The sequence below is a fragment of the Stomoxys calcitrans genome, chromosome 2 (genome assembly GCF_963082655.1).
Source record: "Stomoxys calcitrans chromosome 2, idStoCalc2.1, whole genome shotgun sequence".
Classification (NCBI taxonomy): domain Eukaryota; kingdom Metazoa; phylum Arthropoda; class Insecta; order Diptera; family Muscidae; genus Stomoxys; species Stomoxys calcitrans.
In genome coordinates, this window is record NC_081553.1 from 5698994 (window position 1) to 5716180 (window position 17187).

A 17187-nucleotide genomic window follows, 5' to 3' on the forward strand; every position below is an offset into this window, starting at 1 on the left:
GCAGGGCGATGATGATTATTGTTGCGGGGGTCATTTTTTTTTTTTTTGTTTTTCGCGCATTCATTTCGTTTATGGGAAAATTTTATTCATTTTCACATAAACGTCATTATTTTTTGTGTTTTTGTTACGGTTTGTAGTGTTGATTTTGGTCGTTGTTATAGTTGTTGATGTTGTTGTTGTTTTTATAGCAGCGAGAGAAATGAAATTGCATGTTAATGAGAAACAAACGAGTCAAGAATATGGACTAATTACACAAAACAAAAACAAAAAACTGATATGAAAAAATATAACAAAACATGAGCACATCATGAAGGCAGCAAAACAATCAACTCAGAGTGGCGAAATCAAACAATGCAACAACAACAAGGAGAGAAAATAGTATGTACTTGGTGTGTTGAAACGAAAACGGGAAAACAAAAACCAACTAAACTAAAACTAACAACCAACTTAGAGGACAAGGCAAGCAAGGACATCATCATGTCAAACTAGAGCAGAACAGAACAGAGAAAATAAAAATTATAAAAAGAAAAAATAGATGATGCCAGTAGTCCTGAAAAGTGATGTTGTGAATACGAAGTTGAACTTAAATGTAAAGCTATTAAAGAAAAAAACGGATAAACACAAAGGTGACAAACCAAAAGGCATATGGATAACTACAAGGTAGGGATGACATAAGTCAAAATGTGCTACGTGACACGTTTTTGCTTTTTCTAGAATAGACAAAATTGAGAGAAGGGTGAGATCTCAAAGGCATCTTTAAAATGTGAACGCCAATGGAGGGGTAGTGCAAGGAGAGAAGGTATTGTTGTTGTTGTTGGTTCATTGTGATAGACATGTGCGTAGTAATAGTGCAAAACCTATTAATTTTAAGTCGAGCAACATTGGATACATAGGTTGCTGTCCAGGTTGCGCCTAGCAGGATGCGAATTGGAAATATACACAACCAAATTAAAATTCATATGTAGGTAAATTACATTACTATGTCGTGAAATAATAATTGTGAAGTATTACCGTTTTTTTTTTTTAGAAGAACTTTTAAAACACAAAGCCATTTACTTAAATGTGGATATTAAAGCAAAACAACCCTTAAGGATGATCAACGCATATATAGAACACATCGAAATATATTGCAAATTGCAAATTTCCCACATGAACAGGGAAAAAACTTCTCACATATCAATGAGTGCAGTCCGATTCAAGTTTAAGCTCAATGATAAGGGACCTCCTTTTATAGCCGAGTCCAAACGGCGTGCCGCATTGCGACACCTCTCTGGAGATAAGTTTTACATGGCATAGTAACTCATAAATGTTGCCAGCATTAGGAGGGGAAAACCACCGCTGATAATTGTTTCTGATGGTCTCGCCAGGATTCGAACCCAGGCGTTTAGCGTCATAGGCGGACATGCTAACCTCAGCGCTACGGTGACCTCCCAAAGCGGAATATATTCGTTATTTATTTTGGAAAAGTGACATAGGAGATTTTGAATATCAATCAATGAGTCTACGAATTCAACAAGGTAATCCCTTTTAGGCGGAGAACGCCTGATTACGAATACTGACCCACCAAGTGCTCTACTAAATGGTATAAGCAGAAGGTCCCTTATCATTGAGCTATAACTTGACTCGGAAATAACGTATAACCAGCTAGTGGTCAATGAGATGTTTGTTTGTAATCAAATGTGCAATCCCAATTATTTACCATTACCATTCTACTGAGGATAACCATCATTAACTTCCACTAAAGGTTGTAAACCGAAATGTACCATTAAATCAACTGAGAATTATGAATAAAAGCCAGGGACCATGTTCTGCAAATCAGAAATCAGAGGGACTTAAGTCAAGATTTTGGCTGTGGATTAATTTCTAGTTGCATTTTTTAATTCCCTATTTATTCATTTAGATTCATTTTAGAGCCTAGAACATTATAAAACATGTAAAGCGGAGCGGACCTTTTGATACCCTTCATCATATTGGGTATGTAGATCAAGTCGTCGAAACTAAAATTTGATGTAGTATATCGAAAAAATTATTGAGAAGATTGATTAATAAATACGTTAAAAATATTTCTATTTAAGGTTTCTCCTCAAATATTTGGTGTTTTTCTTCCCAAAAATTTAAGTTTTTGTTGTTGTAAGCAAAATGTATTTTTTATAACTGGGCTATCAAAATAGAATATGATCTTAAAGGAACACAGACACAGACATGAACATATTTGTTTTAAATTAGAGGCCGACTTGGGCCGGCCCTTATTCCTTTTCAGTGTTCTTCAATATAGTAAAATCAAAAAAGCAAAATTTTAGCAGCCCATACTTGCCCCATTTGTGTACATTGTGTTATATTAAAACCAGTAAGGAAAGGCAAAAGTCGGGCGGTGCCGACTAAATAATACCCTACACCACCTAGTGTATGTAGTACTTTTTTATGTAGAACTTATATCGAAATCTAGTCAGACGTTAATTTGGATACCAATTGAAATAGTAATTTAGAACCTTGTAGGATTTGCCTACCATAGGACAAATGATTTGGATTTCCAGATCTTTAAAAAGCCATATCGGATACAAGATTACAAGGGAATTATATCGAAACCTGTGCCAATTTTAATTACACATATTGGGACATGAAATAGAACCTCTCACGCCCTATATTGTAGAGATGTGACCAAAATTGTGGATTTTAATACCTTAAAAGTCCATATCGGATGAAATATACACATTGGAGCTATATCTAAATTAGGACCGATTTTAATGAAATTTTGCACAGGTGTTGGAACGGCAATTAAAACGTCTCCTGCAAAATCGGAAAATTTTAGCTTCTACAGCCTTAAAAGGCGATATCAGATGATAGATATATGTGGGAGCTATATCTACATCTGAACCGATTTTTATGAAATTTTCCACACATATGAGGATGTTAAATAAAACATCCTATGCTTAATTTTGTAACCAAAGTTGTGTGGACTTAAAAGTCTATACCGGATGAAAGATATTTAAGAGAGCTATATCTAAATCTGAACCGATGATGAAATTTTGCACACATATTGGGACGTCACAAAAAGCACTTCGTGCTAACTTTGGTAAAGATCGGACCAAAATTGTGCCTTCTACAGCTAAATAGGTCAAATCGGATGAAAGTTATATATGGGAACTGTATCTAAATCTGAACGGACTTCGATGAAATTTTGCACATATATAAATTTGGTAAAGATCGGATCGGATTTTGTAAAGATCGGACCAAAATTGTGGCTTCTACAGCTATACAAGGGCACATTGGATGAAAGATATAATGGGAGCTATATCTAAATCTGGACCGATTATTTTTCAAATTCAATAGTGTTCGTCCTTGGACCAAAAAAAGACTTATGCAAAATTTTGTGAAAATCGGACAACAAATGTGACCTGTACCTAAAATACCCTGTACCACAGTGGTGGTGTAGGGTATAAAAACGATTTTTTTCGGGCCCTTTTTACAAAGATGGCTAAAAACTCCTTTAAAATGGGATTTTAGAATATCGAAATATTCTACAAAAATGTTGTACTATAGTCCTCTGAATATACCAAAACTTAACATTAACACCGGAAATCAGTGAAGAGAAAAATCCTATTCAGGCATAAAGTCGTACATTAAAGAAAACGCCTTCTAGAGGCTTAAGAACTCAAATCAAGAGATTGGTTTATATGGGAGCTATATCAGGTTATTTACCGATCTGGACCATACTTGGTAGATTTCTTGAGAGTCACCATAGTCATTGTGCAAAATTTCAGCTAAATCGGATAATAATTGTACCATCTGGAGACTCAAGGTGTTAAATCGGGAGATCAGTTTATATGAGCGCTATATCAGGTTACAGACCGATTTGGTTCACGCTTGTGGCAGTTGTTGAAGTTCGTAGCAGAAGTCATCATGCAAGATTTCAAATCGGGTAATAATTGCGACCTCCAGGAGCTGAAGAAGTCAAATAGGGAGAGCCATATAAGGACATAGCCCGATTTGCACCATACTTCATACTTTTTTCTATAATACACTTAAATATATATCTGTGCAAAATTTTAGAGCTCTGTGCCATACTGTGGAAGTATGTCGACGGACTTAACTTAACTCACTGTCCCAAATTTCGACGACATCGGACAATAAATGAGCCATTTTATGGGTCCAAAGCCATAAATCGAGAGATCGGTGTATATGACAGCTATATCCAAATTTGAAACGATCAGGGTCGGTCCAGAGGGGCCTAAGGCAACTCACTGTACCTCTAACTATTTTTGTCCAACGAATGTATGAAGAGGCAACACTTTGCGCCGTCTCGATGAAAGTAAACATTGCTCAGATTATTACCATCCAATTCCGACCATAAAAAATCATCAGTTATCTCTCGATAGCGCCCGAGCCCCATATGCGACAATATTGCTGTATTGCGCTCCGACAAGGTACATCACGACGATTCAAAAAGGCTCTAGTTTTCAATCTGTTGAAGTCACAGTTCGAAAACTAGAGCTCTTTACCATTTTTGTAGCGAATTTAAATAATTTCATTGCGTTGTTGAAGAGTGTATAGTTCCATTTATAATAATGGCGTAGTTTCTACTTGTCAAATGTCAAAGAGTTAAAGCTTCAATTAGCTACCGAAATACCGGGTTAAATTTAAAAGAACACCCCTCTAAGATCAAAACAGTAGCAACATGTCGCTGTGTCACTATAAATTTCGCTTGCAAACTAAATGCTCACGAACAAGGTCGTAAAGAACTCTGCTTCAATGAAGTTGCTTTTGGTGTGTCTCTTTGTATACCTTTTGCTTATGTTATGTCGTCCAGAGGAATGCGGCGTATTTCGCAATCATTTAATAGACAATTTTCATGCGAAAGAACTTAGTAGTAGGCTTTAATCACATTTTACATTAAAACTAAATTCCGATTTTTAGCTTTTGGTATTACAACATTGATAGCCTGACAAAGTGTTTTCACGGAGTTTTTCAAAACTCATTCTCATTCATTCATTCGAACTTTGGATACCCACCACCTCGGGTATATATGTAAACCACCTTTCGTCATAATCCGGTGAAAAATTCATAATTTATGCCCCCATAGCAGCTATATCGAAATATGGTCCGATTTGGACCAAATTCGACACGGTTATTGAGTGTATATAAGTACAAGTCATCGTTCAATTTTGTAGAACAAATATTGGTTTTTTGGTAGCCATATACAAATATAGACCGATCTGAACCATATACAATACGGACTTCGAAAAGCCTAACATAAGTCAATGTGTCAAATTTCACCGAAATTGGATTGCAAATATGCCTTTTATGGGGCCAAGACTTTAAATCGAGAGATCGGTCTATATGACTGCAATATACAGATCTGAACCGATCTGAGCCAAATTGAAGAGGAATGTCGAAGGGCCTTACACTACTCACTCTTCGAGATTTCAACGAAATCGGTCAATCAATGTGCCTTTTATGGGCCCAAACCTTAAATCGACGGATCGGTCTATATGGCAGCTGTATCCAAATCTGAACTGATCTGGGCCAAATTGAAGAAGGATGTCGAAGGGCCAAACACAACTCAATGTTCCAAATTTTGCCAAAATCGAACAATAAATGCGCCTTTTATGGGCTCAAAACCATAAATCGAGAGATCGGTCTATATGACAGCTATATCCAAATTTGAACCGATCAGGGCCGGTCCAGAGGGGCCTAAGGCAACTCACTGTACCAAATTTCAGCAAAATCGGATAGTAAATGTGACTTTTATGGGCCTAAGACCCTAGATCGGAGGATCGGTCTATATGGCAGCTATATCCAATTCTGGACCGATCTGAGCCAAATTGAAGAGGAATGTCGAAGGGCTTTACACTACCCAATGTTCGAGATTTCAGCGAAATCCGTCAAAAAATGCTCCTTTTATTGGCCCAAAAGCTTAAATCGAGAGATCGGTCTATATGGCAGCTATATCCAAGTCTGAACCGATCTGGGCCAAATTGAAGAAGGATGTCGAAGGTCCTAATACAACTCACTGTCCTGAATTTCAGCAAAATCGGATAATAAATGTGGCATTTATGGGCACAAAACCTTAAATCGACAGATCGATTTATATCACAGCTATATCCAAGTCTGGACCGATCTGGGCCAAATTAAAGAAGGATGGCGAAGGTCCTAATACAACTCACTGTCCTGAATTTCAGCAAAATCGGATAATAAATGTGGCATTTATGGGCACAAAACCTTAAATCGACAGATCGATCTATATCACAGCTATATCCAAGTCTAGACCGATCTGAGCCAAATTGAAGAAGGATGTCGAAGGGAATAATACAACTCGCTGTCCTGAATTTCAGCAAAATCGGATAATTAATGTGGTTTTTATGGGCCTTGGACCCCAAATCGGCATAAATCGGCGGATCGATCTATATGGAGGCTATATCAAGATATAATCCGATATCCCATCTTCGAACTTAACCTGCTTATGGGCAAAAAAAGAATCTGTGCAAAGTTTCAGCTTAATATCTCTATTTTCAAAGACTGTAGCGTGATTTTAACCGACAGACGGACAGACTAGATCGTCTTAGATTTTTACGCTGATCAAGAATATATATACTTTATAGGTTCGGAAAAGGATATTTCGATGTCTTGCAAACGAAATGACAAAATGAATATGCTCCCATCCCTCGGTGGTGGGTATAAAAACAAGCAAACGACTGTGGCTTCTTTATGAATTGGGCAAAATTATGACACTTCAAAACGACAGAGTTGGCCAATGAAACCACAGACTAAGAAACTGGAAACGAAAAAGGTTTCAATGATGCACGAACTTATTTTATTATATGAAAAATGTATTTGGTGAATATTTAGTGGAAGTAATTGATCTCAAATAACTTAATTGATATTTTTAATTTTATTTTTATTTTTACCTCCGAATATAAAATCTCCTAAAATAGCTATGGCCAATGAAATCAATAGCAGACTCCATAGTTTTAAGTAAAAAAAACCACTTTATCTCATTTTTAAAATAGTTATAACGAAAAACAAAAAACTGAACATAAAAGCCGACGTGCTTTCATGCACAACAACATTGGCAAACTAATCCCATGGAAGGGTGAACGTGCTTTTGCTTCAATGCCATGTTTTTTTTTGTCTATCAAATCCGTTAAACTTCACGTATCGCATAGATTCGTTTGTGGAAATTGAAATAAAAAAAATCAAATCAAATCACCTTCGTGGAACAACACCCTTTAATGTGCAACAAAATAAAGTAGCAACAATACAAATGAAAAAAATATACACACACAAACTACACGTAAAAAAAAAACATAAGCCAACAATATCCCATCAACGGGCAACAAAACGATAACAATGAAGAGATGATGCGCTTCCGCACACACTTATTTTGTGACATTGTTTTTTTAGTGTTGTTGCTGTTGCTGCTACTATTATTGCCATTGTCGTTTGTTATTATTCGTGCTGGTGTGTGTCTGGTTCGTGTTGATGTTGCTGCCCGGTGTGCGGTATATGGGGATGGATGGAGCGAGCATCCATCCAGCTTTGTTCAAGGCAACAACAACAACATCATCAGAGGGATAAAAAAGTTAATTTAAAATTTAAAAATAGTGCACGTACACGACACAAACGCACAGCACAGGCTCTCAAACACATTTGCGCGCACACGCACACACACACACACACTCGCACTCTTGAAAAGAAGACAAACGCATTACATGGAAAAACACTTTAAAGAAGCAAAAACGTAAGACAAGGCTAGGCAGCAGCAAGCACTTCTCACGGCGATCATACAACGACCATACAGACTTTAGTCAACGACTATCGTACTTGCTGGGCATTAAGCATGACCGTACAATGGGATTGTTTGCATTATAACGAGGAGTGCCCACTCACACATGCATACACACAAAGCGGAACTTAAAATGCAAGGTGACACCAACAGTGAGTATAAGAGAGCAAGAGCGCAAGTAATAAAAAAATACAACAACACAGTATCATTGTAAGAAATCAAACAACATAAGAGTGCATACAAAAGTACAGAGAAATACTCAGTGTATATGGCGTAATAAAACACAAAAAATCAAAAAGAATTAAAAAAAAACAAAATTAAGAATAGCAAATACATGGATGGGGACAACGAGGCGAAACAACAGCAAACAAAGAAATAAAATCTCATTTATTTGTGTTGCCGTTGTCGCCATCATTGTCGTAATCATCAGTTATAATTACCTCGCATGGAGGAGGAGCACTTCTATAAGAAGGAACTATTTTAAAGGTAACAGAACCGCGTGCCTCACGCTGCAAAGAGAGAAAAGAGAGGGAGACAAGAATAATGATTGCCATTCGAGCAAATAAAGTTGACGGGCACAAACATGCTGGAGTAAATAGCAAATATTAAATCTCTAAGAATTCTTTTATTTGCTGTAACCTCCAGCAGCAACCATTGTCCTTGGCTTTTTTGAAGTTTCTCCAACACAGCGTACTATGTACTTACCAGCATTCGTTGCAATTGCCCCACGGATTGGTTCTGCACTGACTGGCCATTGATTTCACGTATCTCATCGCCAACATGCAGCGTTGCCTGTCGATGTATCATGCCACCGTGCATAATGCGCGCCACCAGGCAACGTCCATCTTCGGTCATCTTTAATGTGATACCCTGCAGGAAGGCAATGAAAAGGAAAAAGAAGAAGAAGAAAAACACCAAGATGATAAAAATGAATTAAAAGGAAACATTCTTAAAAAAACAGCAAGCACTACAGCTCTTACCAGGAGCACACCGGAGGCAAGAACGGAAATTAAATATTGTTAAGGTTCTACGCAGGTAACCAAACAATTCAAGTGGTTTGGGCAGAGATGATAGTAAATAAAGTACTGCCGGAGAAATATTTCACAAAATAAGGTCTTCATTCATTCCCAAGAATGAATAGATAACAGCAGAAAAACCAACAACAACAACAATGCCCATAATGTGGTATCAAATTCCACAGAAATATTTTTATTAACTTAAGAAGAATTTAATAAACGCTCCTGGCACGAAAGAAGTAAAACAGCATTGCAGAACAAGGCAGACGATTAGGAGGGCATTCAATATTCTACACACAAAATTGCCATACTCGTAGTATTTGGAAAAGTCTTCATAACATCTATGTAATTAAAATTATGTTGCTTTTTGGTATTGCGAAAGAATGAACATAACATTCCATTCAATTTTAAAAACTAATAAATGGCAAGTGAAAGCGCATAAAGTTCGGCCGGTTCAAATCTTAATAACTCTCTGCTTTTAAGTAACGATATGGGCTTAAATAGGAGCTACATCAATTTATGGCCGTTGGAGTGTTGAATGCGGAACAATGCATCACTTTGAGACGTCAGATCGGAAGATCGGTTTATATGTGAGCTATATATGGCCTATTTACTATCCCAACCGACCTATACCAATAAGATATGTTAGTGCAAAACTTTGAGAGGCTAGCTCCACTCTTTCGAAAGTAAGCATGCTTGGGACGCACAAATGGATGGACAGAGCAAGATCGATTTATTTATGTCATGATGATTACGAATATACTATACATGATTTTGGTTGCTAGACAAATATGTCGAGGTGTTATCTACGGAATGGCAAAATTAGTATACCACCATCCAACGGAGGTGACTTCTTTAGTACCTAGAGGGCGTGTATGTTTCATCTAAAAACTTTCAAATTTAGTTCTGTCAGAACTTTTATGTTCGTGGACAAGTTTGATCAAAAAATGGTTTATAATCTTGCTTAGCTTGCTTATAGCGACCTTCTTATACATTTAAAAAAATATTTGTTACAAACTTCAACAGCCATAAAATAATTTCTTATGAATATTTCACCCTTTTGTGACAGTTATTTCTTATATCTATATAGGAAAACAAAGGTTTATGGAAAAGAATTGCTATGCTATTGGAAGAAAAGGAAATCTGGTAACTGACACAGATAGTATGCTGAGCATATGGAAAGAGCATTTTACCCAACTGCTAGTGTCCGACGTTGGCGACGAAAAGAATACCGCATAACAAATCAATGATGATGGTATAGAATGTTTACATCCTAGTCAGAATGAGGTCCATGTAGCAGTGACCCTACTGAAGAATAACAAGGCAGCAGGAGCCGGCGGGTTACCCGCTGAACTAATTAAGACCGGATCCGACACGCAGATAAGGCGTACGCATTAGCTTATCTGTGCAATCTGGCTAGAAAAGCGCATACTCGACGATTAGAACCTAAACACACTATGTCCCATGCACAAGAAAGGAGATAAGACGGAATATGCCAACTAAAGAGAAATAAGTCTCCTCCCCCTCCCATACAAGATACTCTCGAGCATACTGTGTGAAAGATTTAAACCAAAAGTCAATGAGATAATTGGGCGCTATCAATGCAGCTTTAGACCTGCTAAATCCACCCTAGACCAGATATTCACACTGCGCCAAATCCTGGAAAAGACCCGAGAAGTACAAATCAACAACTACCATCTCTTTGTTGACTACAAAGCCGTTTTCGATACTCCTTTGCGTTCAGAGGTATTTCGAGCCACGTCTGAGTTTGGTATCCCTGCAAAATTAATAAGACTCTACAGGATGACACTTGCTGATACGCGTTCCTCAGTAGGAATAGGAAAGAATCTCTCCGAACCATTAAGGTTTCAGACAAGAAAACAGCCTATCGTGCGATCTCTTTAATATTCTGCTGGAGAAGATTATACGATATGCAGATGTAAATAGATATGGCACACTAATCACAGAGAACACATGCTACTCGCCTATGCCGACGACATCGATATCATAGGTCGGACACCGGAAGTAGTAACTGCTGCCTTTGAATGAATCAAAAGAGAGTCAGTGAAAATGGGTCTGGCAGTAAATGGAGATAAGACGAAATGGATGGTTTCAAACTCCCAAAACGCCTTGTACAACCGAGCAGATAACGAAAATGGAGATAGTTGGAAACCATATTGAGGTAGTCAACAACTTTATCTTCCTCGAAACCGCCATAACCGAAACGAATGACACCAGTTTCGAGATAAAGTGAAGAATAATACTGGCAAACAGATGCTACTTTGGACTTAGTAAGCAGTTTAGAAACAAGGCCACCTCTCGACAGACGACGATTACACTATACCAGACACTGATACTACCCGTGTTCTTATATGGTTCTAAGGCATGGATTAAAGCAGATGAGGCAGTGCTTGAAGTATTTGAGAGAAAGATTCTTCGTATGGACCAGTTTGCGTTAAGGCAGTGCTTGTAGTATTTGAGAGAAAGATTCTTAGTATGGACGTCATTGCGTCAATGGAGAATATAGACGACATATGAACCACGAGCTGTATAACGACGATAGCAGAGATAGGTTAGGTAAAAGTGGCAGTCCTTTACAGACTCACTTAGACAATTTTTAAGGTCCATTGTGATACAACAGTAGCAACAGACCAAGGCTTCTGGCGAGAATCGAACTCACGACCCCTGCACTGGTAATCCAAGTACGCTACCAACTCGGCTACCGGGGAGCCCTATAGCATAGTTACACGCATCAAAATACAACGGCTGCGTTGGCTAGGTCATGTTGTACGAATGGATGAAGAAGCTCCAGCAAAGAAGACTTTTGAAGGCAAACACGGTGGTACACGCAAACCGGGAAGACCAAAAGCCCGATGGAAAGATCAAGTGGTGGGAGACACCTCGAAACTTGGTGTCAGAGATTTGGGAATGAGCGCATAAGATCGATGCGCTTGGAACGCTATTCTACGTTCGGCTAGTGGAACAAATGTTCTGTCATAGCCAATTAAAGGAAGAAGAATGCTATTGAAGCTATACCAAGTTATGAACCGATTAGAGCCATACTTGGTATGGCTGTTGGAGACGAAAATATATGTCATTGAGCGAAATATCGGCCAAAACAGATACAAATTGCATCCTATAGTGGCTCAAGAAGTAAAATCGGGATATCGGTTTATATGGGAGCTATGTCAGGACCGATTTTGACCATACTTGGCACAGTTGTTGGAAGTCATAGCAAAACACCTCATGCAAAAATTCAGACAAATCAGATAGTGGCTCAAGATCGGTTTATATGGCAGCTATATCAAAACATAGACCCATATAGCCCATTTACAATCCCAACCGACCTACAATAAAAAAAAAAAAAACAATTTCAACTGTTGTTTCTCCTCACTAATGCTGATGGCATTTTTGAATTTCTTAAAGTAGTCTACGGATTACTATAAGGATTGCCGAAGATGAAAAATCCACTTCCGCACTTCCGTTGAATTCTTCTGCCAAATGTAGCTAAAAAGATCGGTTGAAAGCTAATGGCACATTTATGTTAATCACGCCGGTTTGTATAAAGAGTTTGGTACCTATTTTTACAACATTGATTTTAGACCCCATGACCATTTTAGGCCTCATGACCATCGCCTGAACTGTTTGGGTTTGATTCTGACGACCAACCCTACACTTGACAACGAATTTGGTTGTCAGATACCTAATTTACTTCCAAATACCTTTCTCTGCTCAAGAATGCAAAACACAAAAATTTTGCCATGCGTACTCTATTCACTTTTAAACTTTTCTGTTTAAAAATCACTCTAATTGTGTATCCAGCTGTGGAAAGTTCTCGAAATTTCATAATCTCTTTATTTCTCTAAACAAAAGCGAAGTTTTTGCTATATTCTAATATGTACTTTTTTTAATTCTAAGAAAAACATCTAAACGTTGTACCCAATATTATAATAAATTATTGTTATGTAGTACTTCCTTCTACCTAGTTTGCTCAAGTCTTACCATACTGTCAGTTTTACATTTGACTAGTCCATCCATCCATCCATCTACTGTTGAGTAAAAACTCCAAGTGACAGGGTGAACAATTTCCATTATTTACTCCAAAACTAAATAAACAAACTTTTAATCTAAATAAACTTCCCTAAGGGTATCTAGGGAGAGAGAGAGGGAGCAAGAGAACGAGTTTGCTGGATGATGACATCGAACAAATGATTAAGTGCTTAAATGGTTTGTTAAGCACTTAGATATGGGAGCATAACTGCAGGCAATGAACATTTATCAAATGAAGTGTAAACTTATCTGTTTACTTTGAATTGGCCTCGGGACAGATTTCAGATTTATTCAAAGCCACAAAGCAAAAAAATAGCAGCCAACAAAACAAGTCAGCTTTTGTAAAAATGACTTGGATTCACAATTCGCCCAGCAATTTCAATCATTTTGGTATGTGAACCAAATCGCTGTCATGTTCTGTAACAAACTAATCATTTCAAAAGTTTCTGCATAAAATATTAATTTCTCTGGTTTTATATAATAAGCAGCTAAGGCCATCATCTTAAGTCATGTCTGCTTAGGATTTTTATGCTCCACCTGGGAATATTTTGACTTGTAGAGGAGTTCATTCTTAAAACTTGAGAAAAAAAAAAACAAACTTGAAATTTTCTTGCTTGGCGTTTAGAGATGTAATGTTGGTTAACTGTCCAAAATATTATTTTCTTATTAAGATTGGGTTAATGATAAAACTATTATATGCCACAAATTTAATCTTAAATCGAATCTAAAATAAAGTCGAATCTTTAAATAATTACTCCCACAGGTTTTTTTGAAAAATTAAAATAAAATACACAGACACCAGATTTCAACAGTTTTGCGTGGTCGGGCTTTTTTCATCTTAGTCCCGAATTCTTTAGAATCAATACCGCTATTGATTTATGCGTGGTGGCAGAGAAGTTTAATTTTGGCACAATGTGCTCCTAGAACTTTGAACCCAGACTGATTATGATAGATCAATGTTGAAGAGTATAGTGGTAGTTATGAACGGGGTAGTAGCTTAGTTCGGCATTGCCGCCTAAATCATATATCGTGACCCATAGATGACTACTAGGATATGTTGCCCTAATCTTCTAACATCTCATAATGGGCGCCCCGGTTGCCGAGTTGGTAGCGTGCTTGGATTTCCAGTGCTGGGGTCGTGGGTTCGATTCCCGCTAGAAGTCTTGGTGAGTGAGTCTGTAAAGGACTGCCACTCTTATCTAACCTAACATCTCATAATGCTGGTAAACATCCATTGTTTTAATTTATATTGAAAGTTACAGGGATTTTTAAACGATTTTCTACAACTGAGAATTTTAGACATTTATTGTTAAAGAGTCAGCTTTTTGTAAAAGGAGATGTTACTTACATTATACTCAGAATTGAAGGGTCTATATGACTCTAAGCCAAAGTCCAACATTTTTAATATCTGTGTTCATGAGGGCACTTTTCACCAACGTAGGATAGGGGGCCTATTTAGACCGATCTCCCGATAAAGGGTCTGAAGCCCATAAAAACCCTATTTTTTATCCGATTTCGCTGAAATTTAAAACAGTGAATAGTTTTAGGCCTCCTAACGTAGGACTTAAATATGGTTCAGAACGGACTATATTTAGATATAGCAGCCATATAGACCGATCTCCAGATAAAGGCTCTGAAGCCCAAAAAAGCCCTATTTATTAACGGATTTCGCTGAAATTTGCAACTGTGGGTAGTTTGAGGTCTTTCAACATACGCCCCTAATATGGGTTGGATCGGACTTTATTTAGATATAGGTGCAATACAGACCGATCTTCCGATAAAGGGTCTGAAGCCCATTAAAACTTTATTTTTTATCACATTTCGCTGAAACAGTGCGTAGTTTTAGGCCACCAGCCATTCGACCCAAATATGGTAAATATCAGACTGTATTTAGATATAGCTGTCATACAGACCGATATGCCGGTTAAGGGTCTGAAGCTCATAAAAGCTTTATTTATTACCCGATTTTGTTGAAATTTGAAATATTGGGTTGCCCAAAAAGTAATTGCGGTTTTTTCATATAGTCGGCGTTGACAAATTTTTTCACAGCTTGTGACTCTGTAATTGCGTTCTTTCTTCTGTCAGATATCAGCTGTTACTTTTAGCTTGCTTTAGAAAAAAAGTGTAAAAAATGTATATTTGATTAAAGTTCATTCTAAGTTTTATTAAAAATGCATTTAGGTGGTGGGTATCCAAAGTTCGGCCCGGCCGAACTTAATGCCTTTTTACTTATTTAGATTTAATTTTACATGCATTTTAAAATGCAATCCGTTCAAGTCAAGTTTACAAGGAAGTTAGAAAAGAAGAAAATTTAGTATGGGCACCTTTATAGCCAAAGACGAATTCCAGGGTCTGACATCTAGCAGTGATTTATAAGACCCTTGAATCTGTCTTTGATATTTAAGGCGCCTATACTACATTGGGTCCTTCGAGACGAATATATCCGCCCCAATATTAAAATAAAATAAATTGATAAAATTGCATTTGCATCCACCACTATAGGATGGGGTATACTTATCTAGTCATTCCGTTTGTAACACCTCGAAATATTCGTCAAAGATCCCATAAAGTCTTGAAAGTGTCGACGTTCTGAGTCGATTTAGCCATGTACGTCCGTCCGTCTGTCGAAATCACGATAACAGTCGAACACGCAAAGATATGCGCTTAAAATTTTGCAAAGAAACTTAATATTGATGTAGGTCATTGGGGATTGCAATTGGGCCATATCGGTTCAGATTTAGATATAGCTCCAATATAAACCGATTTCCCGATTTGAATTCTTGAGCCCCTGGAAGCCACTGAATTTAAGCGTGGTGTATTCTGTTATGATTACCAACAACTGTGCCAAGTATGGTTCAAATAGGTCCATGGCCAAGTATGGTTGAAATCGGTCCATAACCTGATATAGCTGTCATATAAACCGATCTTGGTTTCGCTATGACTTACAACAACTGTGTCGAGTATGTTCTAAATCGGTTTATAACCTGATATAGCTCCCATATAAAACGATCACCCGATTTGATTTCTTGAGCCCCCTGGAAGCTACAATTTTTGTCCGATTTGGCTGAAATTTCGAATCTTGAGTTTTGTTATGACTTACAACAACTGTGTCGAGTACGGTCCAAATCGGTCTATAACCTGATATAGCTCCCTTATAAAACGAATATTTGGCAGCTATATCCACATATGGTCCGATCTGTACCACACTTGACAGCAATGGGTAGGGGTCTACCAGAACACACTCTGCCAAAATTTAATCGAATTCGGGTAATAAAAGGATCTTTTATGGTTTCAATACCATATATCGGGAGATCGGGTGGACGATCTAAGGCCAACTATATACAAATATAGTCCGATCTAAACTGAACTTCACAGAAATGAATAGGGGTCTACAAGAACTTACTTTGCCAATTTTCATCGAAATCGGATGAAAAATTACCAATTTATTGCCTCAAGACTTTAAGCCTGGAAATCGGTCTATATAGCGGCTATATATAACTTAAATCCGGTTTTATGAGATCAGAAGGTTAGGTTTACATACAAAGAATACGAAATCATCAACAATTTTGTGAAAAATTTCTTTATACGCAAGACATCTGCAAAATTATAAATACCCCGCTTTTGGGTATAAATGGGTAGATACCCGGGTATTTACCCAATTTACCGGGTAAATACCTTTTGGATATTTACCCATCGCCCATCTCTAGTCATCAAGCCAAGATAGGGCTATTGATATTTATTTGTTAAGTGCAAAAGAACAAGAAACCCGCGTTTGAAAACTCACCAAAATAAACAAGCATACCGGAAGGTAATATTTACCCCTGAACTATTTTAATTATTGAGAACCCATAGTTTATTTATTTTTGTGTTTTTATTTGCCCTCTCACTTTTTTAATTATTTCATTTTAATTTTTCGCATTTTCAATTTGTTTGGGGTCAAGTCGGCAATTGGACTCTGAATTGATTTCACATATTCCAATGACAATCCTAACTTTCGATGCGATTTAGTTTTATACAAAGGAGCATCAGTTGTTGCCTCCTCTAACACATCTAATCCATGCATTTTATTTAAATAGTATGCGAAATAATTTGGTTTGACACTTTATGCTGTATACACTTGGAGATTACTTACCATTGGCTCATCTGTATTCTTTTGGAACTGCACCAATCGTACTCTGGTCACATGTTGTAATTCACCGGCATCGGTATTATCTAAATCTTCACCATTACAATAGAGGGGCATAGGCGGTGGTGTCACCCGCAATGCCTCCTCCCCATATACATCGCGCGCCACAACGTCATGAGTATGCAACAAGGCCTATTTATGGGAAGAGAGAG

General features: G+C 37.5%; 1 protein-coding gene across 6 annotated transcripts in view; it reads right to left on the minus strand.

The window, feature by feature from the left end:
- The window catches only part of LOC106080430 (peripheral plasma membrane protein CASK), a 328101-nt gene that overhangs the window by 31271 nt on the left and 279643 nt on the right, over positions 1 to 17187 (minus strand). For all 6 annotated transcript variants that reach the window (XM_013241817.2, XM_013241815.2, XM_013241816.2 and 3 more), the window contains 3 exons: positions 16982 to 17167; positions 8489 to 8653; positions 8224 to 8292 (listed from right to left, as the gene is read on the minus strand). In XM_013241817.2, coding sequence (XP_013097271.1) covers positions 8224 to 8292; positions 8489 to 8653; positions 16982 to 17167 — 420 coding nt within the window. The remainder of the gene's footprint in view (positions 1 to 8223; positions 8293 to 8488; positions 8654 to 16981; positions 17168 to 17187) is intronic.